The sequence below is a fragment of the Aethalodelphis obliquidens genome, unplaced genomic scaffold (genome assembly GCF_003676395.1).
Source record: "Aethalodelphis obliquidens isolate GAN/ISIS:26980383/991018 unplaced genomic scaffold, ASM367639v1 scaffold6, whole genome shotgun sequence".
In the NCBI taxonomy this organism is placed as follows: domain Eukaryota; kingdom Metazoa; phylum Chordata; class Mammalia; order Artiodactyla; family Delphinidae; genus Aethalodelphis; species Aethalodelphis obliquidens.
This window is the reverse complement of record NW_020837950.1, coordinates 1,343,689-1,371,487: the sequence shown is the minus strand read 5'-3', so window position 1 is coordinate 1,371,487 and position 27,799 is coordinate 1,343,689. Positions and strand designations below refer to the sequence as shown.

Here is a 27,799-nt window from a genome sequence, read left to right as displayed (position 1 = left end):
GTTTGTATTGAGAACACTGAATATTACTTTTCAAAGTACACAACTCTGACTTCTGAAGTTGACAATACCAGATCAAATCATACATTAGATTACACTAGGTGTGAGAAAACATTACAAGTTTAATACCCTCATGCCTTAATTTTTCATTATTTGAAATTTTATATTTATGTCATACAAATATATTTTATCCGAACTAAAGTTATTTATACCTTTAGGTAAGCATTACATTGTCACCACTTAAAGGATTTCTATTAAATACAAATACGAAAATAAAAATAAACACAGAAAGCAGAATAATGGGAAATAAAATCACAGAACTAAGAGGCAGAGTGCTTGGCTTTATCACTGAATGAAATACGAGATTCGAATACTTATTAACATTTTTGACATAGTCGATACTATTTATTTCATGAAAATATTCCTTTACAATGTTAAGAAATGTTTATTCAGTATCTTGAGATTAATGAACTAATAATATTGAAAATATGTCAAATATTTACATAAAAATTCTGTTACCCTTCAGAATAAAAAGCTTTTGAGGACTCAGTGCTGATAAAAACTACTGCAACTCCAGATACTATTTAATAATACAGTGCTGTTATAAATACCTTACACAATTATATGTTGCTAAAAGTCAAGATTATGACATTTAGGTAATTTATAGCACTGCCAATATATTTGTACAAGTGTCATAATATATAATAGCTATAGTTATATATATATATATATATATAATTTAAATAACCACATATGATAAGGGTATTTTTAGAAAAACATTGTTTTTACCTATTGCTAACTATCATTATTTGAAATTAAGATACTGTTAAGATATCTTTAACACCAAACAGAACAGAAACTTTTGGATTATTTTTAGCACAACTTAGTAGTATTTTTAACGTGTCTGAGGCACTGAATGAGTGCAGTCATAAATTACAAGTTGCGAAGTTATAATCAAAAGTGTCACTTTTGCAATATCTCTCCTTTGTCTTGCTAGTTTTTGTATTTAAGCCTCCTCTGGGACTCAGTCCAAGTAACAATTCTTCCAGGAAGTTCTGTTTCACTTCCTCAGGCTGCATTAAGGGTCCATCTAATGTGCTCACATATCAAGACTTCAGACCCTGAGCATAGACTATAGTACATTGTATTGTAGTTAACTGTCCTTCCCTCTAGATGTAATAAAGTCTCTTAGTACAGATATATTTACTGCCAGCACCTGCAATATCTGATAATACAAGGAACTCAATAAATGTCCTGTATATAAACAAATGGATGAATATATGAATAAAATTACTCAATTCTTCCACTATCCATAAGAAGAACAAAATGAACAGCTACATTTCATCTTTAATATCTTTCTGTCTATACTGTTTCTCAATAGGGGTTAAACAGGATAGTTTTTTGTTGTGCAAAACTGTCACACACCCTAAAAGACAATTAGCACCCCTGGTCCTTGCTGACTAAAGGGCCAGTGGTACCCCAATATCACTGACAATCAAAAAATCCCCAGATATTCTAAATGCCCACAGCTGAGATTTACTGCCCTGTAAGTATGTACTTTTAAAAATCTCTAGTAGCTTAAAAACAATTTATAATTTTAAAATACTTAACTGAAACAAACAGAAATACCTGGGACATGCCTTGTGGAACTGGTAAATTTGCAGCTTGAGACATCACTGGCTGTGTTAATGACTGACCAACAGACTGGGAATTTATGGACTAGAAGCAAAATAGACAATAACACTGGGGTGACAATCATTCCCATAAATGAGTACTTCCACCAGAAATATCACCATGGCATCTTTATAACTGAATTACAATTAGCCTCATACTTTTTTAGCTGAGTATAGGCATGTCTTCCCCCTCTAAACTGGAAATGCCTATTCCCTATTTATCTTTTTGTCTTTCAAGGCACCTGCCACATTACCTTGCATGGGCTCCCAATAAAAGCTGGCTGGACTTTACTGAAAGTGATTGGTATTTGAAATTAGATATAAAACGGCTCTAAATTATCAGTCTTCCATAATTGAAAAAAAAAAATCTAACAGTTTACCTGAAAAATAATCAAAAGGACTGGTATGTTTGACAACTACTCCACAGAAAAATAACGATCTTGAGTAAGTGTTATGTATAAACAACTATTTTGAATTTCATAGAAAGGGATAATAAATAAATGAATTTCTGAAGATTTAGATGATGTTTTTTTCCCCTTTAATAAATCTTTATTCAGAAGAATACTACCTGTAGAGTTTACCTGACTACTAAATGATGACCTCCTTTGTGCCATCTTTTCATGAGCTGGTAAATGCTGTCTGGGAGGAGTGCTAGTATCCGTTGGGATCTTTGTAGGTGTAGCTAAGGTTGGTCAACAAAAACAGAATAGCATTAGTACTTTATAAAATATAATTTTCAAAGATCAATCTCAAAACGCATTTCAGTGAATAAAAGTGGTTTTTGAGTTATTTTTCTAAATTATTCAATAAAAGTGAAGTCTATGACAACAAGATGATTCCTTTTAATCACTTCTTTTTTAAGGACAAAGAAAATATCTGAAATAGGAAAACTTCAAATATAAAAATGGTTACTACTCCTATAACTCAATAGTAAAAAAAACCAATAACTCAATTAAAAAATGGCCTAAGGACTTACACAGATATTTATCCAAAAAAGACACAGAGATGGCCAGCCGATATATGAAATAATATTCAACGTCACTAATCAGGGAAATGCAAATCAAAACCACAATGAGATATCACCTCTACCTGTCAGGATGGCTATTATCAAAAATATCACACTGTAAATCAACTATACTTCAATTAAAAAAAAAACAGCTTATAAACTGTTCAAAAAACAAAATCTGAAGACAAGTGTTGGTAAGAACGTGGAGAAACTGGAACCCTTGCACACCGTTGGTGGGGATGGGAAATGTTGCAGACACCGTAGAAACAGTATGGATGCTTCTCAAAAAAATTAAAATTAGAACTACCATATATGATCTAAAAATCCCACTTCTGGGTATTTATGCAAAAGAATTGAGATCAGCATCTCAAAGAGATACTAGCATTCCAACATTCACTGCAGCACTATTCATAATAGCCAAGGTATGGAAACAATCTAAATGTCTATTGACAGATGAATGGATTAACAAAATGTGGTGTATACATACAGTGAAATACTACTATTCAACCTGGAAAAGGAAAGACATTCTGCAACTTGTGACTTGGATGAAGCTTGAGGCCATTATGCTAAGTGAAATAAGCCAGTGACAGAAAAAGACAAGTACTGCATGACTCCATTATATGAGGTATCTGAAATAGGCAAATTCATTGAATCAAAGAGCACAATGGTGACTGCCAATGGCCAGGAGGCAGGGAATGGGGAATTATTAATTAATGGGCATAAAGTTTCAGATAAGCACAATGAATAAGCTCTAGATCTGCAGTACAACGTCATACCTACAGTCAACAATAATGTACTGTACACTTAAAAATTTAAGAGGGTAGATCTCATTTTAGGTGTTCTTACCACAGTAAAATAATTTGTTTTTTAAAAGGAAGAAATAGCTATAATAGGGAAAAATTTTTTTTCTATGATCTCAGAAATTTCTATATTTAACCTCTTTTGATGTTCTACCCACCATGTTGAGTAGTTCAGACAACCCCCTTTTTCATTATATATAGTTTTAATACTGAGAAACAAAGGTGCTAGACTCTTTTTAAAAAATTAAGAAGGACATTAATTTAATGACAATTATGTAAGTCTTCATAAAGACAAGATACACACAAAGCACCTTCAAAAAGCAAACTCAAAGAACACTACTTACTGGCTCTACCAATAAAAAAGGAATTACTGTAATAGTTTTGCTTTCTTTTTGAGGGATGATTAAAAAATAACAAGACCAATATTACTACCTACATATTTTATAGGCTACTTTATACACTTAACTCTTTGCTAGATGTGAGCAATGTGCCTCTTGCTCACTGAAAAGGCTAGTGTATTTCAGAAATGTAAACACTTATCATTTGAAAGTGGCAGTCGATGAAAAATGCTGATACCGGCAACATAAACAATTTAGAAGGACTCTCTTTAAAGGAAGTCTGCTTTCAAGCTAGGGTACTCACAGGAAGGGTCTGAGACTGCAGTATGAGATGATTTTCTTGAACTCCGGGAGGAAGCAGAAGGAGTTGGGCTGTGATCAAACCTTTCCAATGCTTCCTTGAGACTGACTGTATTTATACGATTATCAGACCCAGAATCTTGGCTCTAAGGAGACAAGAGTAAAATAAATGTTTTCTTGTGGTTCAGTTCAGAGTTCCCAAATTAGCAATACTTCTTGCTAATTCCTCCTCCCCAAAATCAGTTTTTACCCCATAACAAGGGAAGTGTACCTGTGTAATATTAGGTAAAGAAATGAAAAAAAATTTTAATAGCCAGAAAGTTTTGGTTTCATTCTCTATTTAAAGAAACAACAGATGCAAAGGAATGAAGCTGGACTCTTACCTTATACCATATATAAAAGTTAACTCAAAGCGGATCAAAGATCTAAATGTTGAGAACTAAAACTATAAAACTTTTAGGAAAAAAAAAGGGAAAAGCTTCATAACATTCGATTGGGCAATGATTTCTTGGATATGACACTAAAAGCACAGGCAACAGAAGTGTATCAAAGGACACTATAAACAAAGTGGAAAAGCACCATGGAATGGGAGAAAACATTTGTAAGTCATTTATTTGATAAGGAATTAATACCCAGAATATATAGAGAGCTCCTACCACTCAACAGCAAAAAAAAAAAAAAACAAAAACAAACAAACAAAAAAACCAAAAAACAAAACCCAAAAATACCTGCCACAAAAAATCCAGTTAAAAAATGGGCAAGTCTTGCAGAGACATTTCTCCAAAGAAGATATATAAGCAGCAAACACATGAAAAGATGCTTAATATCACTAATCATTAGGGAAATGCAAATCAAAACCAAGAAATACCACTTCAATCAAGATGGCTATTATAAAAAAAACTAGAAAATAACCAGTGTTGGTGAGGATATGAAGAAACTGGAACCCTTGTGCAGTGCTGACAGGAATGTATAAAATAAAACAGTGCAGCTACTATGGAAAACCGTAATAACAGCTCCTGAAAAAATTAAATATAGAATTACCATATGATCCAGAAATTTCATTTCTGGGTATATCCTCAAAAGAATTGAAAGCAGGTACTCAAACACATATTTGTACAGCCATGTTCATAGCAGCATTAGTCACAATAGCCAAAAGATGGATGCAACTCAAGTGTCCATTGATGGATGAATGAATAAACATAATGTGGTATATACATACAATGGAATATTACTCAGCCTTTAAAAGGAAATGCTGACACATGCTACAATATGGATGAACCTTGAGGACATTATGCCAAGTGAAATAAGCCAGTCACATATAGACAAATTCTGTATGATTCCACTTACATGAGGTACCTATAGGAATCAAATTCACAGAGTCAGAAGTAGATTGGTGGCTGCCAGGGGCTGGAGGGAGGAGGGAATGGGGAGTTACTGTTTAATGGGTATGGAGTTTCACTTTGGAAAGATGAAAAAGTTTTGGTGATAGATGGTGGCGATGCTTGCACAACAGTGTGAATGTACTTAATACCACTCAACTATATACTTAAAATAGGTTAAGATGGTAAATTTTGTTACATATATTTCACATCAGAAAAAAGAAAAAGTGAAAAAAAAAAACCCAACAGAATTAAGATGACACTTAAGTTTACAGACAAGGCACTAAAAGCATCTTTGGAACTCCGCATTTGACTGCTCAAAATCTTCTTCACACCAACTCTGACCTTTCTCCAGAATTCAATATCCATATTGGTGATTCATCTAATATCCTGTCCTGGCCTCTCAGCTTTCTAGGAACTCCTCGTCTCCAAGAAACTTTTTCCTCTACTCTACCGCGTTCAATCTCTACTCCTTGTCATTACCAGATACTCTAGCACCTCTAAGAACACAAATTAAAATCTAACTTTAAACCATCCCTGTCCTACCTAGCCTTCCAGCTCACTTGTTCCTTTGGAGACAATTATAGTCAACCTAAAATGACCGCCAACCTAAAAAAGATACTCAACACTAAGCAGAAACATTAAGTTTTCTAGTGGGCTCATCTTCCTACTCTTCACAATTACTCCATATCTTTCCCATTGTTCCTAAGCTTCTTTCTCCCTCTCTCAACTGATAGCTTTGTCTTATATCGATGAGAATACTTGCCACCACCAAATATGTAACTCTACCTATTAACATACCAGGTATATGAACATAACCATCTTCTCTTTCCTCCTCCTTATAATGGAGGGAAGTAGGTCCTTGTTGAATATCTATTTTATACATAGTAGTCTGCATATGTTAACCTCAGCATCCTAATTTACCCCTCCCATCCACCTTTCCCCTTTGGTAACCACAAGTCCGTTCTCTGAGAGTCTGCTTCTGTTTTGTAAATAAGTTCATTTGTATCATTCTTTAGATTCCACATATGAGAGATATCATATTTGTCTTTCTCTGTCTGACTTACTTCATTCAGTATGATAATCTCTAGGTCCATCCATGTTGCTGTAAATGGCATTATTTAGTTATTTTTTATGGCTAATATTCCATTATGCATACATACCACATCTTCTTTATCCATTCTTCTGTTGATGGACACTTAGGTTGGTTCCATGTTCTGGCTATTGTAAATAGCACTGCAATGAACATTGTGGTGCATGTATCTTTTCGAATTATGGTTTTCTCCATATATATGCCCAGGAGTGGGATTGGTGGATTATATGGTAATTCTATTTTTAGTTTTTTAAGGAACCTCCATACTGTTCTCCATAGTGGCTGTACCAGCTTACATTCCCACCAAAAGTGTAGGAGGGTTCCCTTTTCTCCATACTCACTCCAGCATTTATCATTTGTAGACTTTTTGATGATGGCCATTCTGACCCATGTGAGGTGATACCTCACTGTAGTTTTGATTTGCATTTCTCTAATAAGTAGCGATGTTGAGCATCTTTTCATGTGCCTATTGGCCATCCGCATGTCTTCTTTGGAGAAATGTCTATTTAGATCTTCTGCCCATTTTTTTGGTTGAGCTGTTTGTTTGTTTTTTGGTATTGAGCTGCATGAGCTATCTGTATATTTTGGAGATTAATCCCTTGTTGGTTGCATCATTTGCAAATATTTTCTCCCATTCTGTGGGTTGCCTTTTCATTTTGTTTATGGTTTTGTTTGCTGTGCAAAAGCTTTTATGTTTAATTAGGTCCCATTTGTTTATTTTTATTTTCATTACTCTAGAAGGTGGATCCAAAGATATTGCTGTGATTGATGTCAAAGAGTGTTCTGCCTATGTTTTCCTCTAAGAGTCTTATGGTATCCATTCTTACATTTAGGTTTTTAATCCATTTTGAGTTTATTTTTGTGTATGTTGTTAGAGAATGTTCTAATTTCATTCTTTTACATGTGGCTGTCCAGTTTTCCCAGCACCACTTATTAAAGAAACTGTCTTTTCTCCATTGTATATTCTTGCCTTCTTTGTCATAGATTAATTGACCATAGGTGTGTGGGTTTATTTCTGGGCTTTCTATCCTGTTCCACTGATCCGTAAGTCTGTTTTTGTGCCAGTACCTTACTGTTTTGATGACTGTAGCTTTATAGTATAGTCTGAAGCCAGGGAGACTGATTCTTCCAGCTCCATTTTTCATCTCAAGATTGCTTTGGGGGCTTCTCTGGTGGCTCAGTGGTTAAGAATCTGCCTGCCAATGCAGGACACATGGGTTCGAGCCCTGGTCCGGGAAGAGCCCACATGCCATGGAGCTACTAAGCCCGTGTGCCACAACTACTGAGCCTGTGCTCTAGAGCCTCCAAGCTGCAACTACTGAGCCCGCACGCCACAACTACTGAAGCCTGAGCACCTAGAGACCGTGCTCCGCAACAAAAGAAGCCACCACAATGAGAAGCCTGCACACAGCAACGAAGAGTAGCCCCAGCTCACCGCAACTAGAGAAAGCCCACGCACAGCAACGAAGACCTGATGCAGCCATAAATAAATAAATAAATTAATTAAAAAAAAAGATTGCTTTGGCTATTTGGGGTTTTTTGTGCTTCCATACAAATTTTAAGATATTTTGTTCTAGATCTGCAAAAAATGCCATTGGTAATTTGATAGGGATTGCATTGCAATCTGTAGATTGCCTTGGGTAGTACAGTCATTTTGACAATATCAATTCTTCCAATGCAAGAACATGGTTTATCTTCCCATCCATTGGTGTCATCTTCAATTTCTTTCTTCAGCATCTTATAGTTTTCAGAGCACAGGTCTTTTGCCTCCTTAGGTAGGTCTATTTCTAGGTATTTTATTCTTTTTGATGCGATGGTAAATGGAATTGTTTCCTTAATTTATCTTTCTGGTCTTTCGTTGTTGGTGTATAGAAATGCAACAGATTTCCGTGTATTAATTTTGTATCCTGCAACTTTACCGAATTCATTGATGAGCTCTAGTAGTTTTCTGGGAACATCTTTAGGATTTGCTATGTATAGAATCACGTCATTTGCAAACAGTGACAGTTTTACTTCTTCTTTTACAATTTGGATTCCTTTTATTTCTTTTTCTTCTCTGACTGCTGTGGCTAGGACTTCCAAAACTATGTTGAATAAAAGTGGTGAGAGTGGACATCCTTGTCTTGTTCCTGATCTTAGAGGAAATGCTTTCAGCTTTTCTCCTGCTGAGTATGATGTTAGATGTTGCCCTCACTGATTCTTAATTCCTAGGTTACCAACATTCACATATTTGACACCATGACTTCTCTATTCCTTGATGAAGACCTTGACATCCACTTGTCCTCAGTCACTTATTCTTATAGTTAAACCCTAGACCTTGTCATAATCAATAAAAATAAGCATTCCATAACCTCAGTTTCAAACATCCTACTCTTTAACCACCTTTCCCCCTGTTTCTTCCTCATTCCCTTTAGTATCCCAACTCCAATAATCCTTCAGTGGAACCTAAAATACATCAATTCTACCACATTTTCATAATCACTCTTGTTTTCTCTTCCCTCTTTAACCAGCTTAAAATCATGGTTAATCATCACAAACACACCCTTGAATGTATCATCAACTCCCTTGCCCGTATCTCCCTTCACCATACTCCCTTAGGAAAATACCAGTGCTGGTGAAACCCAATTATTAACCTATTCCACATCTGTTCCTGCACAGCTGAACATGGCTGAAGAAACACACATGCTAACCGTTGTTCTCTCTTTAAATAAGTGACCAAGACCCTCAATAAGCCCTTAATCCTGCCTGCCAAACAGACTAAAATTCCCTTGTCTATTCACTTTCTCACTCTCCTAGAAAACTATTCAACACTTTTCCCTCTTTTCAAACCCCAAACTCCACTTCCTATTTCACTGTAGAGAAATGCCACAGCTCCACTACTATATCAACCTTCCTACCAGCATACATACTCACATATTCTACCCTTCTTCATGTTACTGTAATTCAGGGATCAGCACACTTTTCTGTAAGGGTCAGAGAGTCAATATTTTAGGCTTTGTGGGCCACATAGTCTCTATCACAACAATTCAACTGTTGTAGTACAAAAGCAGCCATATGCAATGTACGACTGAGTGTGGCTGTGAAATCTGATGATATAATCTTTGTGTGTCACAAAACATTATTTTTTTTTCAATCACTTAAAAACATGTAAAAAACATATTTGTAGCTTGTGGGTGTTACAAACCAAGGCAGAGGGCCAGATCAAGCCGAACGGCCATAGTTTCCCAACCCCTTCTGTAGCTGAAATCATCTGCTCCTCTATCTAGCTAAGCCTAATCCATTCACTTGTCCACTAGATCCCATCTTCTTTCACCTACTCAAGAACACTGCTCTAGCATTTCTACCGCTCTCTCTCCTATCACCAATTTTTCTCTCTCCTTCAGACCATTCTTGTCCATATACAAATATGCTATTATTTCTCCCACCTTAAAAAGCAAAAGCTTCTTCTTAGCCCAGTGCTTCCTATTATTGCCAGATCTCTCTCCTCTTTGTAGTAAAACCCTTCCCTACTTACCATCTCTAATTCCCCTTGTCTCAGAAAATTCTCTTCTAAACCCACTCTAATCAAGCTTTCCCTCATATTACTATTCCACCTGGTCTGTTCTTACTGATCAATGAATACATGTTATTGAACTGAATGGTCAATTCTCAGTACTCATCTAATTTAACTTATTTCAGCAGAACCTGACAAAGCTGACTGTTCACTCCTCACTGACACGCTCGCTTTCTTTTCTTGGCTTTTAGGACAACTTAGCTTCCTGGTATTATTCCTACTTCAGTGGATATTTCTCCTTGGTCTCCTGTGATTGGTTCTTCCTTGACCCCTTCACGTCTTAACGTTGAGTGCCCCAGTGCTTAGTGCCTGGTCATCTTCTCTCTACACTCATTCCCTTGGTGATCATGTTTAGATTCCTGACTAAAACCATCCACACATGGACATTTCTGAAAAATATATCTCAAGTGGACCTCTTCCCTAAACTCAGGAGGATCATGGTGGTAACATTAATGTGGGGAGAAAGTAGACATCGTTGGAGTATATTTTGTAAGTAGGGCTAGCTGAATTTCCTAGGATTGGACATGGGCATGAGGGGAAAAAAAGAAGTAAAGAGAACAATCTCTGTATGTATTACTCTGGTTTCTATGATAGTCCTTATTTCAAGGAACTCTAGATTTAAGCACTTTCCTCAGAAAATTTCCTTCACTAAAAACATGCTGGATTTTCCTCCCCTAAGCAGACAGAGCCTCTTTGGAAAAATTCTTTCATATGGGACCCATGAGAGCAGCAGCCATATTCTCAGCAGCTAGAGCGATGTCCAGTACTTCCTGGCACAGGGAAGGCACTCTTCTTTTTTTTTGTTTGTTTTTGTTTTTGCGGTACGTGGGCCTCTCACTGTTGTGGCCTCTCCCGTTGCGGAGCACAGGCTCCGGACGCGCAGGCTCAGCTTCCATGGCTCACGGGCCCAGCCGCCCCGCGGCATGCGGGATCTTCCCGGACCGGGGCATGAACCCGTGTCCCCTGCAACAGCAGGCGGACTCTCAACCACTGCGCCACCAGGGAAGCCCGGCACTCTTCTTTTTTAACTGAAGTATGGCTGATGCACAATATTGTTAGTTTCAGGTGTACAACATAGCGATTCAACATTTAAATATGAATATCATGGTAAGTCTGGTACCCATCTGTCCCCATACAAAGCTATTACAGTTTTATTAACCATATTCCTACGTGACTTACTTATTTTACAACTGGAAGTCTGTACCTCTTAATCCCATTCACCTATTTTGCCCCCGCCCCCCCCCCCCCCCCCCCGCCCCACTCTGGAAACCACCAGTTTGTTCTCTGTATCTATGGGTCTGTTTTGTTTGTTCATTTGTTTTGTTTTTTAAATTCTATGTATAAGTGAGATCAGTTGTCTTTCTCTGACTTATTTCACTTAGCATAATGCCCTCAAGATCCATCCATATTGCTGCAAATAGCAAGATTTCGTTTTTTGACAGCTGCAAAGTATTCCACTGTATATATGTACCACATTTTTACTTAGGTTGCTTCTGTATCTTGGTTATTGTAATTAATCCTGCCATGAACATGGGTGCATAAATCTTTTCGACTGTTTTTGTTTTCTCCAGGTAAATACTCAGAAGTGAAACTGATAGGTCGTCCTATTTTTAATTTTTTGAAGAACCTCCATACTGTTTTCCACAGTGGCTACACCAACTTACAATCTCACCAACAGTGCATGAGGGCTCTCTTTTCTGCACATCCTCGCCAGCACTTGTTGTTTGTTGTCTTTTTGATAACAGCCATTTTGACAGGTAGGAGGTGATACCTTATTGTGGTTTTGATTTGCATTTCCCTGATGATTAGAAAGGTGTTGAGCATCTTTTCACGTGTCTGGTGGGAAAATGTCTATTCAGGTTGTCTTCCCATTTTTTAATCGGACTTCTTTTTTGTTACTGAGTCCTATGAGTTCTCTATATATTTCGGATATTAACCCCTTATTGGATATATCATCTGCAAATATCTTCTCCCATTCGGTAGATTTCCTTTTCATTTCGTTGATGGTTTTCTTCACTGTGCATGGAAGGTACTTAATAAAGTTTGTTGAATGACTGAATGACATCCTCCCATTCTGTCCCCTGGCATGCTGCCTATTTTAACTCATTTTTTAATATACATTCTTGACCTTTTCATTCCACTTATTTTTCTACAGGTCAAAAATACTTGTTGTAGGCAACTTCTGATATGGCTCATAATGATTCCTACCTTCAGGTATTCATAACCTTGTATAATCCCTCCCCCCTTTACTGTAGGCTGGACCTAGTGGCTTACTTCTAATGAACAGAACAGACAGAAGTGATGGGATATCACTTCTGTGATTAGGTTACAAAAGACTGACTTTAATCTTGCTGGATTTTTCTCTCCCTAGATCTTCTTGCATACTTGTTCTGATAGAAAGGGCCACCTGGAAAGGAGCTGAGGATTGCCTCTGGCCATCAGCCAGCAAGGCACCAAGGCCCTCAGTCTAACTGCCCATTAGGAACCCAATCCTTCCAACAACCACTAAGTGAGCTTGGAAACAGATTCTGCCAGGGTTGAACCTTGAGATGACTGTGGCCCCCAGTGACGCCATGATTACAGACTTGTGAGAGACCCTGGGCTGAAACGTTGTGCCTCATGACCAATTCTGAAGCAGAGGGCCCAACTAAACTGTGTCTGGATTCCTGACTCACAGAAACTATCAGATAATATACGTGTGTTATTTTACATCATTAAGTTGTGTTACACAGCAATAGGTAGCTAATATACTACACTCCTACCTGATACAATGAAAAGAGAAACCAGAGTTCAAAATCTGACTGTAACTTGCCAGGCATGAGTCTTTAAGCTCAGTTTTAATATTTTCAAAGCGGGGATATCACCTACTCAGATAAGGATGTCTGAGAAATAAATGACATTTTGTAATTTATATAAAAACCTAGCCAGAGCCTAGCACACTGTAACAAATGTTAGTTTAAATCTGAGATCATACATGTCTCTCATACAGTTGTCACTAAATAGCAGCCCTTCAAATCTTTTTTAGAAGCACACAAGGTTGTAAGACATTAAATTTAATATAAAAATAAATAGTAAAGCATAGTTATAACCCTGTCACGAGTAAGGAAATGAAATATTTGTTGAGTCTTGTCTTTCACTGGGAAGAAATAAAAATAATTTAAAAAAACTGTAGGATAACATACTTTGTCAGCAGCTGTCTCTGGAAGAGACTCTTCAATGCCAAGTTCTCGTCGTCTTTCAGCCCTAACTTCTGCATAACTATAAATGGTAAAAAACAGAATTTCAGTGTTTGATCATTCATTTAAAATACTGCAGAGGTGCAACCATTCAGTGTTTGTTATGTGTCTTACTTGTTCATCACAAATTCCAGACTATTTTCTATGCACCACAGAAACCTAAAACATATACATACAGTGTACATCTTAGTTCAAATTCCATTTTTCTACATATCTCAAAAGCTTTATGTGCTACTGTAAAGGATCCATAACCACACAGAACTTAAATTAAGAGGAATTAAATAAGGGAAGAGCATGCTTTATCTACTCCAGTTCTCCTTTCACATGACTGACTGTGGTACATAAAAGACAGTTACAACATCTGCTCTAAACCATAAAATCTATGTCAAGAATAATATATTTCTACATATCTGTACTGTATTTCTTTCTATATAATGCCTATAAGTAAATGTAATAATAAATTGAAATATATATCAAAAATGGTGAAAAAAATCACTTTGTACTTCATTAATAAGTTATACATAAAATTACATTCCAGAATCATTATGGATGTTTCTATATTCAGAAATTGTGTAAAAGGAATTATTACCTTACTACGGTGTGAGTACAAACAATGAACTCTGGTCTTGAATTCCACTGATGATAAGTGATATAATAATGAGTTTGAAGCCAAATCCACTGTTGTCCTTTGGTCAGGAACCTATAGTAACATGATTTGCCTTTCCCGTATTGCATTACTAAGAAGAAAAGAAATATGTTTTGATTCATATTATTAGATTTTTAGCCAAAGGTATCACCCACATTTATATCTATATATATAATTCTTCTTCTGGCTTTTCAATAACATATAGTACATCAATTATAAGAAAATGCTATTCTGTAGAGATAGCAATTAGCATACCTTCCACAGTGCCCAATTTACAGCCAGTTATTGCTGATCTTATACTTTTCACATACAATAAATTTCCAAATACTCAAGAACAAATTATTCACATACTGACTTTCTCCTGCTAAGACACACTGAGGGCAACAGCAATAAGTAATCACACCTGGACTCCACCCACCCTCCCGGCCCCCCCAAGTACAGCATCTTTGAGGCATTTAATTCTAAACCTTAACTAACCAAAATCAGAAAAATTTAATTATTTAAAGTAACTGACAATACAGTATTTCCCAAAACATTCTCTGTAGATTGTAAGTTTGGAAGCCTTTTAATGATATTAAGCAACAAATGGGTTTTGTGGTTAAATTAACTTGGGAAAATTGGTTAAACAGGTCTTCTCAAAGCCTTGAGTATGCTAACATATGTCAAGATTCTGGCGGTGCAGAGATGGGGACTGATTATAAGCTGTTACCTAGTTTTCCTTGACCATAAAATTCATTTTTAATAGACTGGCATTCATGCAACAAACCTTAGGAAATGCTGGACAGGAATCGCTTGCTCTCTTTATTAATGAGGAAACCAAGTTCTACATACTTCAAACTGCTTGTCCAAAATTACCCAGCTAGCTAATAGAGGTGTCAGATATTTTTAATACATCATGGAGCTTAGTGCCCATTATCACTTGAAGTGAGGAATGTTTTTGTGAAGTGACTTTACTCTGAAAATCTTCCATATAGCTGATGATATTATATAACATGCTTTCTTTTCATAGAGAGAGGTTTATGAGACCGGCCTAAGACATTATGAAAGTATCTTAAATATCTAATTTAGAGGACACTCAAGAGGGAAGGATTTGGGGAGGAGGATCAGAGAAGCAAATAAAACCTATTAAAAACAAACTTCTGAAACAAGGAATGAATAGCACGTGGTAAAGGGGTAGGGCTAGACTCTAATCCTGTCTCTGCCACCAATGAGTTATGGGCTTGTAAGTGAATTAGTTAGCCTTTCTGTGTCTCAGTTTACTCGTGGAGATAATAGTAGTATCTACTTTCTACAACTGTGATGACGAAAAATAGAGAATAATGTACGTAAATTGTTTAGAACAGGGCAAAAAATGCGATGATAATGTTCCTTCTGCTAATATAACAACGGCAGGTAACATTAATGAAGCACTCACTATGAGTTTTCTAAAAGAGATTCTTTAAATGTGTCCCTACTTCCTGGGCCTGGATATCAAAATTTATGAAATAGTGTTCTAATATTTTGACATACTATTACAATTTTCAAACAAATCTACTTCTCTTACTCTAGATGTAGAGCTTATATACTTCAAAACAAGGTTTATTAGATGCCATATTATAAAACTGTACTTACTACTATAGATTGAAATATGTAGAATGGGAAGAAGTTTAATTTAGACTTGATCTAGGATTCCTACTGGAATTAGTTATATATACAAAGAAAAAATTTCCAATATATCTCAAAAATACAAAAATGGTTCTAAGTTGGTATTTCACCACCTTCTATTAATATGATAGTTATTTACAGATTAAAAAGTTATTATCACCAGAAATATTAAAATCTACTTACAGTGCTCATGACATTTTGCCAAATTTTCTAGGTCATCCACATGATAGTAATCATAGCCTGATGTTCCCAGAACTTCAAATGGCAAATATCCTATTATGGGTGGTGCCCTAAATTACATATAAAACAACCAATATTATGAATTTTTCCATAATAAAAAATACTCAACTAGAAATCAATTTTGGGAGGAACCTTTATTTTTTAAATAATGGATAATGAGTTTGAGCGCCCTGATGAGAAACAGTTTGTCCTTGAAATCCATTAATTTCAAGAATTATAATATGATTATTATCTTTTTATAAAATTGAAAAATGGGAGTTACCTGTGATCTAGAAATAGAAACTTCCATTCTAAACTATGTCTAGATGTAAACTCTTCATTAGGTTCTTCAACAGTGCACATTTCCTACAAATAAATTAATAATTAAAATTTAGAAATACTTTTCAGTGTCCTTAGCACAGTCCCAAACATTGTTAGCTGTAAAAGTCATTCTTAGCTAACTTTTCCCTAAACATTTTTTTAATACATTTTTATTTTCTAGTACCAAGGAATATGGCAATAAATAGATGCAGGCTTCTGGGGGAGTATTTCTCACTCGACACGTTTCTCTATTCACTCACATGCCTAAAAACCCTAATTCTGAATTCAGATCTCTCTCCTGAATTAGAGTTCTGTATTTCTGTCTGAATGTTCCTGCACATCACAAACTCAACATGTCCTAAAATAAACGAACTGCTTTACTCCTCATACCCAGTTACACAATGTTCCATCTCATTAACAGAGGCATACCTGTGTTATGCCATTAAGTCTAGAAATCTGATAGTCACAATACACTCATTTTCACCTTTCATCATCTAAATGGCCACTACTAAATCCTTTCAATTTCACCTTCTAAGTTTTTAAGAAATCTGTTCGATCCCATCCAGCTTCAGGGTCTTAGTTTAGACTCCAGACCCTCGCCATCACTGGCTCACACAATTGCCAAAGTGTCTCCCCAAGCAAGTCTCCCTGTCCTTCAACTCCTCTTCTATTCTGGCCACAGTTACCTTATAAATACTCAAATATGATTGTATAACTTCCCTGCTTAAAAACCTTAATGGTTGCTCATGCCATCAGGATAAAATCTACACTCTTCAGCAAGGAGAAACAAACAACAAAGAAAGAAGCACATTTCATTGCCGGCATCTGCTTACTTTTCTAACATCATCTCTCACCATCCCTATCTGCTCCTCCACACACAGTAACCCTAGACTCTAGTCATACTCAGCAACGTATTCCAACCTGCCTCTGTGTCCTTGAATAACCTTCTGTAGCACAGCGTAGTGATTAAGAGTTTGGGCTTTGAGAGAAAAAGAATTAGAATCAATCTCAATTCTACTGCTTAATAGCTGTGACTTTGGGCAAGTAACTTAACTTCCCTAAGGCCACAGTTTCCTTATATATAAAATGGTGATCATACCAGCATTTTTAAGAATTAAATAACTCATGTAAAGTATACAGCATGTGGTAAGCACTCAATAAACATCTTAGCCACTGCTATTAAGATCAAAACAAGCAGAGCGAGACTGGTTCAAGATCCTCTAACTGCTAATTCGGTACTTTGTCCTATAATATGGTGTTTCCCTAAATTTAAAATCTTAGCCTGGCTTATTTCCAGCCACTTTCCAGTGATTGAAGTCTTTGATTTTCCCACTTCCCTACTAATCATCTGCTTCCTGGGCCCAGGATATAAAAATAAATTATTTAACTGAATTTCAAAACTGAAGAGGTACATGAAAGGCAGTAAAAAGCAACTTGTGCATTTCAAAAATAAAATTTCAAAACCAATCTTTTAAATTTACCTAGATTTTTGGCTTTTCCCCTTTATTGTAGTTGTGAACCATACAAAAAAAGCATCTTAAAATTTTGCACAAAAGCAGGACAACGGTGATACATAACCACTGGTTAACTACAAAGGGTGTACATTTAAAAATTAGTTATGTAATTTAATGAGTGCCTTGATAACTCATTATTTGCTTCAAAAATATCATGATCATGTATATTTAATGTCTCATGGCCATTACCACTTCAATGTTTACAGGAAGTATCTGGAAACAACAAAAAATTACACAGATAATTCTCATAATATAAAGTGAAACCCCTTTGTGAAATAAAATTAGAAACATACCTTGATGAACTGAGGCGTAGCTAATCTGACAGTAGCTACAAAACAAACTCTATCTTCATAAGAAGGCTTGTGTGTGCGTTGTATTGTTCCTTCAAAACCATTGTGTGCTGAAGTGGATACTAAAACAATAAGGAAATAAGTATCAACAGTTACTCCAGGAAAATCTAGTTTTTACTGATATTCAAACATCTGTCCTTAAGAGCTTAAAAGAATACCAAGTGAAATTACATTGCAAAAGAAGCATTTTAACTTACCACTGTTTAAAGATTTGAAATTTCCTATAAATTTCACATATTCGTAAGTAGACGGCTCCTTTGGGTCTATTGTTCCTCGAAGCATATGACAACAAAATTCTAACTGATTTTTTGCTGAAATAAGAGAAAAAATATGACATATTTGTGATTTATCATAATGAATGATATTTCACACAAAGTAAGATTATAACAGTTGTATAAGTCTACAATCATTATTTCCTTCAACAGAGGTCCTCAATGACATTTTGTTTAGTCCATAAAAGCAGTTTCTTTAGATGATCTCACCTTGTCCTTAATAAAGAAAACAGATCTTCTGATACAAGCCACTCCATGTTCCTCCATTTTTATTTGTCCTTCCTTCTCATTCTTCACTCTAATTTCAAAGAAAGGTTTTGCTTCCTATTCCAAAGTTAATACTTCTATGTCTACCTTGAACAGTCTTTCCTCTCTTCCTTCTCCAGGACCAGGGCCACACCACGGTATTCATTCCTTTAACATCCACACATGTTCTTTTGTGGTTCCTTACTTTCTACTTTTAAATTTGTTCAGGTCTTTCCATCGCAAACATACAAAGAGTTTTCCATGCTACTCTTTTTAGTAACACAGATCTCCTTTCTTTTCATTATGTGCTCTAGTTTCCATATGTTTACCTCCCTTAACTTTATGCATTGTGGCTTTTGCCCTCACACCTCTATAGAAACTCCTCTTCTAAAAATCACCCACGTCTGTATTAAGCTCAATGGTCTTTCCTCACTGTTTCTACCTCTTCTTAAAATTCACATGTTTTCATTCCCATAGTATGAAACTTACCTTCCTACCTTACTATTTCTATCTCTTCAGCTAATCAGTCTTCAAATTATGGGCATCACAAAAGTTCTTTTAACCACTGTGCCACCAGGGAAGCCCAAAAAGTTCTTTTGATTGTACTCTATTATCCTTTACAAACTTACCAGCATTGACAAACTTATTTACTCCTAAATCTCTCTCCCCAACTCTAACATTTTATATAAGACCAAGTCTCATATCACTATTTGATTTCAGAACATCTCTACCTGATTGTCCCATCAGTAAATGAAACTCAAAATATTTGAAAGTGAATTTATCCCCCTTTCTTCCTAAGCCAGCTGTCCTTCCCCTTTGTCCTATGTATGTATGCTTAACTCCTTAGTTAGAAATCATATCAATTTGGTCTCTTCTCGTCCTATCACCAGTTCCCAAACTAATCTGTCATAGGATGTGCTGTTCATTTCACCAAGGAAGCTCTCATGAGTCATTTTTTCCAGATGAGCATCCAGTACCACCAACTTAGTACAGATGTAAATTACCCTGTATCTAGGTAACTGCAAAAATGGACTCTCCATGCCTCCACACTCTTCCCACTCAGATTCACCCTTGCCTATTACTCTAAGACTAACATCACTTTCATTATTATTATTTCAGCACTCAAGGACTAATAACACCTCTCTTCACTCACAGCATCAAACACATACTCTTCTGTTATTATCATGAATGGGTTTATCATCAAACTCAACAGGTTCAAACTCTAACTACTCTCTTCCTAAAATCTTCCCCACGGATGATCCCTAGCTGTTTGGACACCTGTGCCTAACACCAAGTCCTACTGAGTTTATCCACTCAACAACTGAATGCGTGCTTTCCTCTCCATCCTTACTTCTCCTGCTATCCTTTTAATCTCCATTCTAGTTATTTTTCAAAATTTTCCACCTGAGAGATTTCCTTTTCAGACCACAAAACCACCCAAATCCCCTTGCACTGGCTTCTCACTACGTTAAAAAATAAAAACCAAACTGTTTAGGATGAAACATTAGGCCCTATTTCCTTCTCTAGACACAAATCACATCACCTGTACTACCTCACCTTCATTATGGCCCAAATGGCATATTTACAGAATCCTGAGTTTTCCAAGCAATTTACCCTCTGTTTTACATCTCGTTTACTCCTTTGACATGAAACATCCTTTTTTCATGTACAAAAAAAGAAATAACTTTTTTTGTATATCAGTTCTTTAAGCAGGAGGTCTGAAAGTCATTTAATTAAGGCTTTTCTCTATTAAAAAGTATCCTTGGGGGGGCTTCCCTGGTGGCGCAGTGGTTGAGAGTCTGCCTGCCGATGCAGGGGACACGGGTTCGTGCCCCGGTCCGGGAAGATCCCACATGCCGTGGAGCGGCTGGGCCCGTGAGCCATGGCCACTGAGCCTGCGCGTCCAGAGCCTGTGCTCCACAACGGGAGAGGCCACAACAGTGAGAGGCCCCCGTACTGCAAAAAAAAAAAAAAAAAAGTATTCTTGGGGACTTCCCTGGTGGTACAGTGGTTAAGAATCCACCTGCCAACACAGGGGACACGGGTTTAAGCCCTGGTCTGGGAAGATCCCACATGCCTCGGAGCAACTAAGCCCATGCGCCACAACTACTGAGCCTCTGCTCTAGTGCCCACGAGCCACAACTACTGAGCCCACGTGCCATAACTACTGAGCCCGCGCGCCTAGAGCCTGTGTTCCGCAACAAGAGAAGCCACCACAATGAGAAGCCTGCACACTGCAACGAAGGGTAGCCCCCCGCTCACCACAACTAGAGGAAGCCCGTGAGCAGCAACAAAGACCCAACGCAGCCAAAAATAAATAAATTAATAAATAAATATATATATTTTTAAAGTATTCTTGCCTGATCTTGGAAACGGAAGCCTAAGGTCTGTATTTCTGCCAAAGGCTTTCGTTCAGTTCTCCAGACAATGCTGCCCTTGTGAAGGTCTCTAAAGCAGACTCCTCTTTTGTCCACCTCTTGCCATGGCCCAGGGTTCCATCTTTCTAATTTTTCTCTCCTTACTCTATATATTTACCTCAAGCAACATCATTCAATCCATGACTTCAAATACCGTTTACAGGCCTATAACTGGCCTCTACGTCATTATATCCAACCCAAATCTTTCTCCTAGGTGAAAGACTAGTCTTTTGGTCAATGTCATAGGAACTTGATTTTTAAACAATTATAAATAGGCTTCAAATCGATTCTCCTGGTCTCCAGTTTTTCTTCTTCTCAACTCCTTCTGACAGGCTATCTTATCAAAGATGTATGTTCACACATACTTACACGTGTGTGTGTGTGTGTGTGTGTGTCTGTGTATCTCAATTCTTGAATGGTTAGTGTTCTGCAGAATTTGAAGATTTAAAATATAAAGAACCTTTAAAATGATTCACATCAGTATTACTGGAAAAGTCAAAACTTAAAAATCATGGAAAAAGTAGCTAAAGAAGACATCTAATCACTAATGGCCAAATGTAGTGCTGTAATGATTTCAGATTTTACACAGGATAATTTATGCAAGAAAATGAGGTATTCTGGTCAAATTAACTTGTCCAGTGAATCTAGGAGAAAAGTCAGATTATACCATGGTATTTTACACTTATTAAAGGCAGGGACTACTTTTCCCTATTCTTGGCACTTTTATGGTATAGCACACAAATGTCTGGCACACTAGACATATCCAATAGATTACTGTTTAATTCTGTTTAATTAATAAAGCAAACAATTTCCTTTATTAAATCATTTTTTTAAATATAGAAGTCTTGCCCCATAGTTTCAGTGTTCAATTGGTTAGTGATGGTGAAAATGAGCTGTTTCATTTTCTCTCATTAAACACAGTAAGATTTTATATAAAAATTAAAAAGAATATACTGCAAGTTCCATTTTTGTGTAAAATACAGTTTTATGGCATACTATAACAAAAAGGTGAGATTTCAATGTATTCTGGAAGAGTTCAGACTTCTAATATGGTCATAATTCCATCATATGTTAGTATTTAAAAAGGATCTAACAGGGTATTTGTAATGATGCCATGTGTTAATTTGGTTAAACATACCTGGGTTTGTCACAAAATTACAGAAGTAAAGGATAACACAACCAAATCTGCTTAACTTTTTGCTTAAGAACTACTACTTACATTTTAAATATTCAGGGGTTAATGAATCACTTTCCAGCAGATGCGTAGAGAGTATTTTATAAACTTCTGAATGTTCCCCCTCTGGGATAAAATTAAATATACTTTGATCCACAAGATCTGACTGAAAAAGAAATTTTTAAAAGTTAAATAATTCTAGTGATTCAAGAGACATTTATTTTTAAAGTACATAATCACTCTTAATACATCAGATGAGCACATGGTTAATGTTTAATTATCTGTGAAAACTGACAAATGTCATGTTACAGAGCACAACTCAAAAAACAAGACTGAGAAGGTGAAAGAGGTTAACATGACCTCATTGCCTCTGAGACTAGTGTCATCAGATTCATGATCAATATGACCTTTGAAAGTCTGATAAGTTATTTGCAAAGGTGAGTTTCAAATTTGAACATGTAAAATATAACAGGACTAAGAAAGTTGATTAGAAGAATCTTAGGCTACCAGATGTAGCCTTACCATACATCCCAAACTCTGGTAAGTTATGGTGGTGTACACTACAATAAAGGACCACAGGAGTGGCCACAGGCTACATGAAGAGGAGACTTGACTTTAAGTGTCATTTCAGTTGTCCAATGTGTCCTTTCTTTTTTATTTCATCTTTTCCAGCCATCTATCCTGTATCCCATTGTCAAAAAGCCATGCTTTAAGATAACCACCCTCTTCCCCCAAAAAAGGCAAGTTATGTGCTGAGCATTATAATCCTTGCTAAAATACGGCTTTAATCAACAAGCAACAGGTGGCCTACAATGTGCCATGGCTGTGGAATCAAAAGTGAATAGGACAGTGCCCGTCCGTACGAACCATCGACAACAAAACTTTCGTGACTCCACATTTCCTGCCAAATCCCATGCAGTCTACCTGGCTTCTCCACATTTTCAAACTGCCCTGTGGAATCCTGGGGTTACTGAAGTGGTATCTCCAAGACTATGGAGGTAGGCATGGAGGGCAAGGGAAGTGAAAAGGAGTTGTGAAAGCGGGCTAAGGGTTCCACTAAGAAATTTCACTTTTATTTTGTATTTCAAACACTGTAAAGATTGTTAAAAACAAAACAAACTTCAAACAGTAACAAAAAACAGCCACTGGGGATGGTAAGAGGTGGGAAAAGGGGTGTTTACCACTCTTGTACAAGCCATACATTTACACTCTGCCTTCTGTATCTTCTCTAGCCTTCAAGGTCCACCTCATGAAGTGGAGTACCTTTCCCCTCTCTCACCACATGTTTGTACCCTTCCATCTTGCAAAGACCAGTTCAAATTATTTCCTTCAATAATATGTCCCTTAGCTGCATAATCCACAGTAAAAATAATAAAGTTCCTTTAGTAATTACTACTCATATCCTTCATTTCCCATCAAAAATATTTAATTATATTTTAATCTCTATGTCCTACCACTCTGTGGGTGATTTAAAGGGCCCTATCTCTTACACCTTTATCTCCTAGCCTTCAAATCAAGATACAATAACACTGAGCTTTGCACATATCGGTTATTAGTGCAGTAAATTATTTTGAATTAAGGAGTTACTTGATAAGCCTTAAGGGGTAACCACACCAAAAATATATCTGCATTTTAACAAGGAATTTTTCTGAATGTCTGAAAAGTCTCTAGAACAGAAGGAATAAACAAAAAATTAAGGCATGAACAACAAAAAAAGGCTAGAAAATTGCCTTTTATTCATAAAGTATTAAAATATAGGCATTGACATTAATATAAAAAATGGTCTTGACAGAAAAATAAGATACCTATTTGTAGAACCAAAACTCATTTTGGAGATGATTAGTTTCCTACAATTATTTACTTTTACTGACAGTTCTTCCCCTATTTCAGTAAATTATGATCTAACCTTTGTCACCCTTGCTTTTTTATCTATAAATCTACAGGCTGTTTCATATGCATAGAGAAAATATATGATTATCTAGTATACAGAGTGGTGTGATCACAAGCACTACTTCTCCACCATTCTGCTTCCCCAGACACTCGATAAACTGAAGTATCAGACTTAGTTGGCAACTAACTGATGTGTGATTTTCCATTAACCATTACACTTCCCATCTCTAAATGAAGTTGATCATACCTGATGTTGCCGTACCATCCACTCAGTTCCCAAGCACAATTCAAAGGAAAGAGAAGGAAGTGACAGCTATCTGGATCCTTCTGTGTCCCTCAATTATTTTCATGAAGAAGAAATGTAAATCCTGCTGATTGCCATATGATATAAATCAATAGGCTGTTTTCTTTACATTAGGTCAGTGCAACCGTTCGGTGGAAATTATTAACTCTCATCAATTATCTTTTCCTCAGTGAGAAAACTGACAAATACCTGCTGTAGAGAGTAGCTGCTCAAAAGGGACTGAAAGCTCCTCCAAAAAATGTCAGGTATATGTTGGATATAACATATTTTTAAAGAACTATGCTCCTTACGTACAGGCGTAAGGAACAGAGATTCTGGCGCTATCAAGTAAGCTTTATTTGCTTATTTCAAATATTTGTTTTCTTATTGAAAGTATCTACTCCCCAATAATCATGTAACTATTGAAAAAAATTCCAAATTGTTATTTCTGCATACTGCATTTACACCAAAGATGGTACTGACTTCCTTAGCACATTCTTGTGTTTATAATTCAAAATTACCAAGTTAAGAAGAGTAGAAAATGAAATGCTCATACAGTATCTTAATAGTGGCACTTTTAGTCCTGGACTCTGTTAGGCTATAACATGGTGAATCTTCCTTCCTATATTACATGGTAACAAATTTAATATACTCTCTTCTCAGGAACACATTTAAGCAAAGTATGAGGAAAACAATCTTAAACTGTAAAATTTTACAAATTTTAAGCTCCTGGTAAAGAGACCCAACTTTATGTCTTGGCACTTCCACTAAATTGTACAATTAAGTCCAATTTCTCTGGGTTTCATGTATGCTTCTAACAAACATAAAGAGGCTGGGCTAAGGATGTCTAAAATCCCTTCTGGCATGGAGGTGGTATGACCCCATAATTTTGTTGTAGAAAGCCACACCAGGAAAAAAAAAATTCATAAATTTCCTTTCCTGATTATTAGCCACAAATAGGTTAAAATGTACCTAAATTAATTTCATAAGTATGACATGACAAAGTTAAAAAATTTTTTGCAGGACCTATAGAATCAGTCTTGCAATTTTACAGTCAAATTTAAATTTAAAAATGTTGTTACACTGACCATTGATTAAGATGGCAAATTTTAATTTCTCAACAGAACTGAATTATAAACACTAAAGTCTATATTTAGAGATTTGCTAATGTTTCTCCCCCTCTGGGCAAGAGCCAAAATTCTGTTTTAGACAAAAAGGTATGCATGTTCAAATACAAAGAAAGGCACACCATTGTTTTAAACCTTTTGTTTAGCATCTGTTACAGTTTAATTATTAATGGCAAGCCAAAACAGAAAATCACATACTTTTTTCCTTACTGTGTTTGATCCTAAACAAGTATTACTTCATTTCCTCAAAACACACTTGTGTTTTTGTTTTCAAACCTTCAAATAACATACAACATTGTCAGTGATGTGAAGGAAAGTATCCACCGTAACTGGAGAGCGGTAAAAAAAAAAAAACACACAAAAACTGTTTTAATAAAGGCTACTATTAACTCCGCATGGAATGAAATGGGTCTGCTGGATCAGCAGAGACCTCCTCTGCCCAAACGTTCACCTGCTACATGCTTTGGCTGACAAGACAATCAAAAAGATCCAGAAGCTGTTACTCACAGAGGAAACTGGGTAGGGGACATATGGGAACTCTCTGTACTATCTTCTCGATTTTTCTATAAATCTACAAATAGTTCTAAAATTAAAAGTTTAAAAACAAAATCCAGGAGGGAATGGTGACAAGGTTTCTCACTGAGGGGAGAATGTTAATGATCAAACACTTGGATCCCAACTAGATCTGTGGTAGACATGTTGTTATTTCAAAATGCAATTAAATATTCCCTCACTAAAGCTCCAACACCAGTGTGCCATTAGGAAGGAGTTTTTAAAACATCTACATCAAATAATCTACTCACTTTCTTATACTCAATCAATAATTCGTAAGTGCCTCTCTGAGAAATTAGCCAGCACACGTGGATACAGAGATGAAGTCCCTGCACTTAGGAAGCTTACATCTACCATTATTATCAAAATAAACGGAAAATTACAATTCACTGTAAGTGTCACGGTGGCAGTACGTATAAGGTAACGTGAGAACACAGAGAAAAGGAATCTAATTCTCAATGAAGTCCAGGGAAAGTGCCCAAGAAGCAGGCTTTTAAAAAGTCTGACCACATTGCAAATTATACCCTGACTATGACTAAATTAAAGATTATATAGTTTCTATAAATACATAACCGAAAGAAAATCCAATAAAAATGTCTGTGGTTTAAAAGCATATAATTATACCTTTATTCAAGTTACTCAACTTTATTTTTTTAAATTATAGTTGATTTATAGTATTATTAGTTTCAGATGCACAATATAGTGATTCAATTTTTTTTATAGATTACACTCCAAAGTTACTACAAAAGTTTTTACAAGGTTATTACAAAAGTTATTTATACTTTAAAGTTATTACAAAATAATGGCTATATTTCCCTGTGCTGTACAATATATTCTTGTTGCTTATCTATTCTATACGTAGTAGGGGTAATCCCATACCCTTATCTCATCCCTCCCTGCATCTTTCTCACCACGGGTAACCACCAGTTTGTTTTCTTTATCTGTGAGCCTGCTTCTGTTTTGTTATATACATTCTTTCGTTTTATTTATTAGAACCCACTATTCAATCTTATCTTAGTCATATCTTAATCCTATCGAGGATTTCTTTCCCTGGCTTTTTTCACTACGTAAATATATTTTTTTAAATTAATTAATTAATTAATTAATTTATGGCTGTGTTGGGTCTTCGTTTCTGTGCGAGGGCTTTCTCTAGTTGTGGCGAGCGGGGGCCACTCTTCATCGCGGTGTGCGGGCCTCTCACTATCGCGGCCTCTCTTGTTGCGGAGCACAGGCTCCAGACGCGCAGGCTCAGTAATTGTGGCTCACAGGCCCAGTTGCTCCGTGGCATGTGGGATCTTTCCAGACAAGGGCTCGAACCCGTGTCCCCTGCATCGGCAGGCAGATTCTCAACCACTGCGCCACCAGGGAAGCCCCGTAAATATTTTTTTAAAAAGAGTCCTCCAGAAAATTCTGTCCTTTTCTCTGCCCATAGTAGTTTACTTACATGTTGCTATAATCTCACTGTTTATTCCCAAACAATTTTTAGATGTTGGGCTAATCACCTATTGTTTGAGCTTACTTGTAAAGAAAGCCCCTAGAGAAGCAGTAAAGCCAAGTCATTTTCTGTGTGACCCAAAGAAATTAGCAAATTACTTACTGCCTGGCTTTCAGAAACAAAGTACCCTTTTAGAATCTGGCCTTTTAAGTATAGAGTCCATTCTCTTTACAAAGTACAAAGTAGCAGAGTAACCAGAGGGAAGGAGATACTGCTTTTCAACATCTCTTGAAAGAGATCCTTATAGAACAGTTGACTCTGCACTGTTATACAT

At 36.4% G+C, this 27,799-nt stretch overlaps 1 protein-coding gene across 28 annotated transcripts in view; it reads right to left on the bottom strand.

Moving 5' to 3' along the window:
- The window catches only part of CLOCK (clock circadian regulator), a 135,332-nt gene that overhangs the window by 17,978 nt on the left and 89,555 nt on the right, over positions 1-27,799 (bottom strand). For all 28 annotated transcript variants that reach the window (XR_003432110.1, XR_003432108.1, XR_003432109.1 and 25 more), the window contains 10 exons: positions 22,224-22,344; positions 18,267-18,380; positions 18,013-18,131; positions 16,168-16,250; positions 15,849-15,955; positions 13,965-14,112; positions 13,322-13,397; positions 4,119-4,260; positions 2,252-2,352; positions 1,627-1,716 (listed from right to left, as the gene is read on the bottom strand). Coding sequence is in view for 25 of the 28 variants with exons in the window: in XM_027102898.1 (XP_026958699.1) it covers positions 1,627-1,716; positions 2,252-2,352; positions 4,119-4,260; positions 13,322-13,397; positions 13,965-14,112; positions 15,849-15,955; positions 16,168-16,250; positions 18,013-18,131; positions 18,267-18,380; positions 22,224-22,344 (1,101 nt within the window). In the remaining 3 variants the exon portion in view is untranslated. The remainder of the gene's footprint in view (positions 1-1,626; positions 1,717-2,251; positions 2,353-4,118; positions 4,261-13,321; positions 13,398-13,964; positions 14,113-15,848; positions 15,956-16,167; positions 16,251-18,012; positions 18,132-18,266; positions 18,381-22,223; positions 22,345-27,799) is intronic.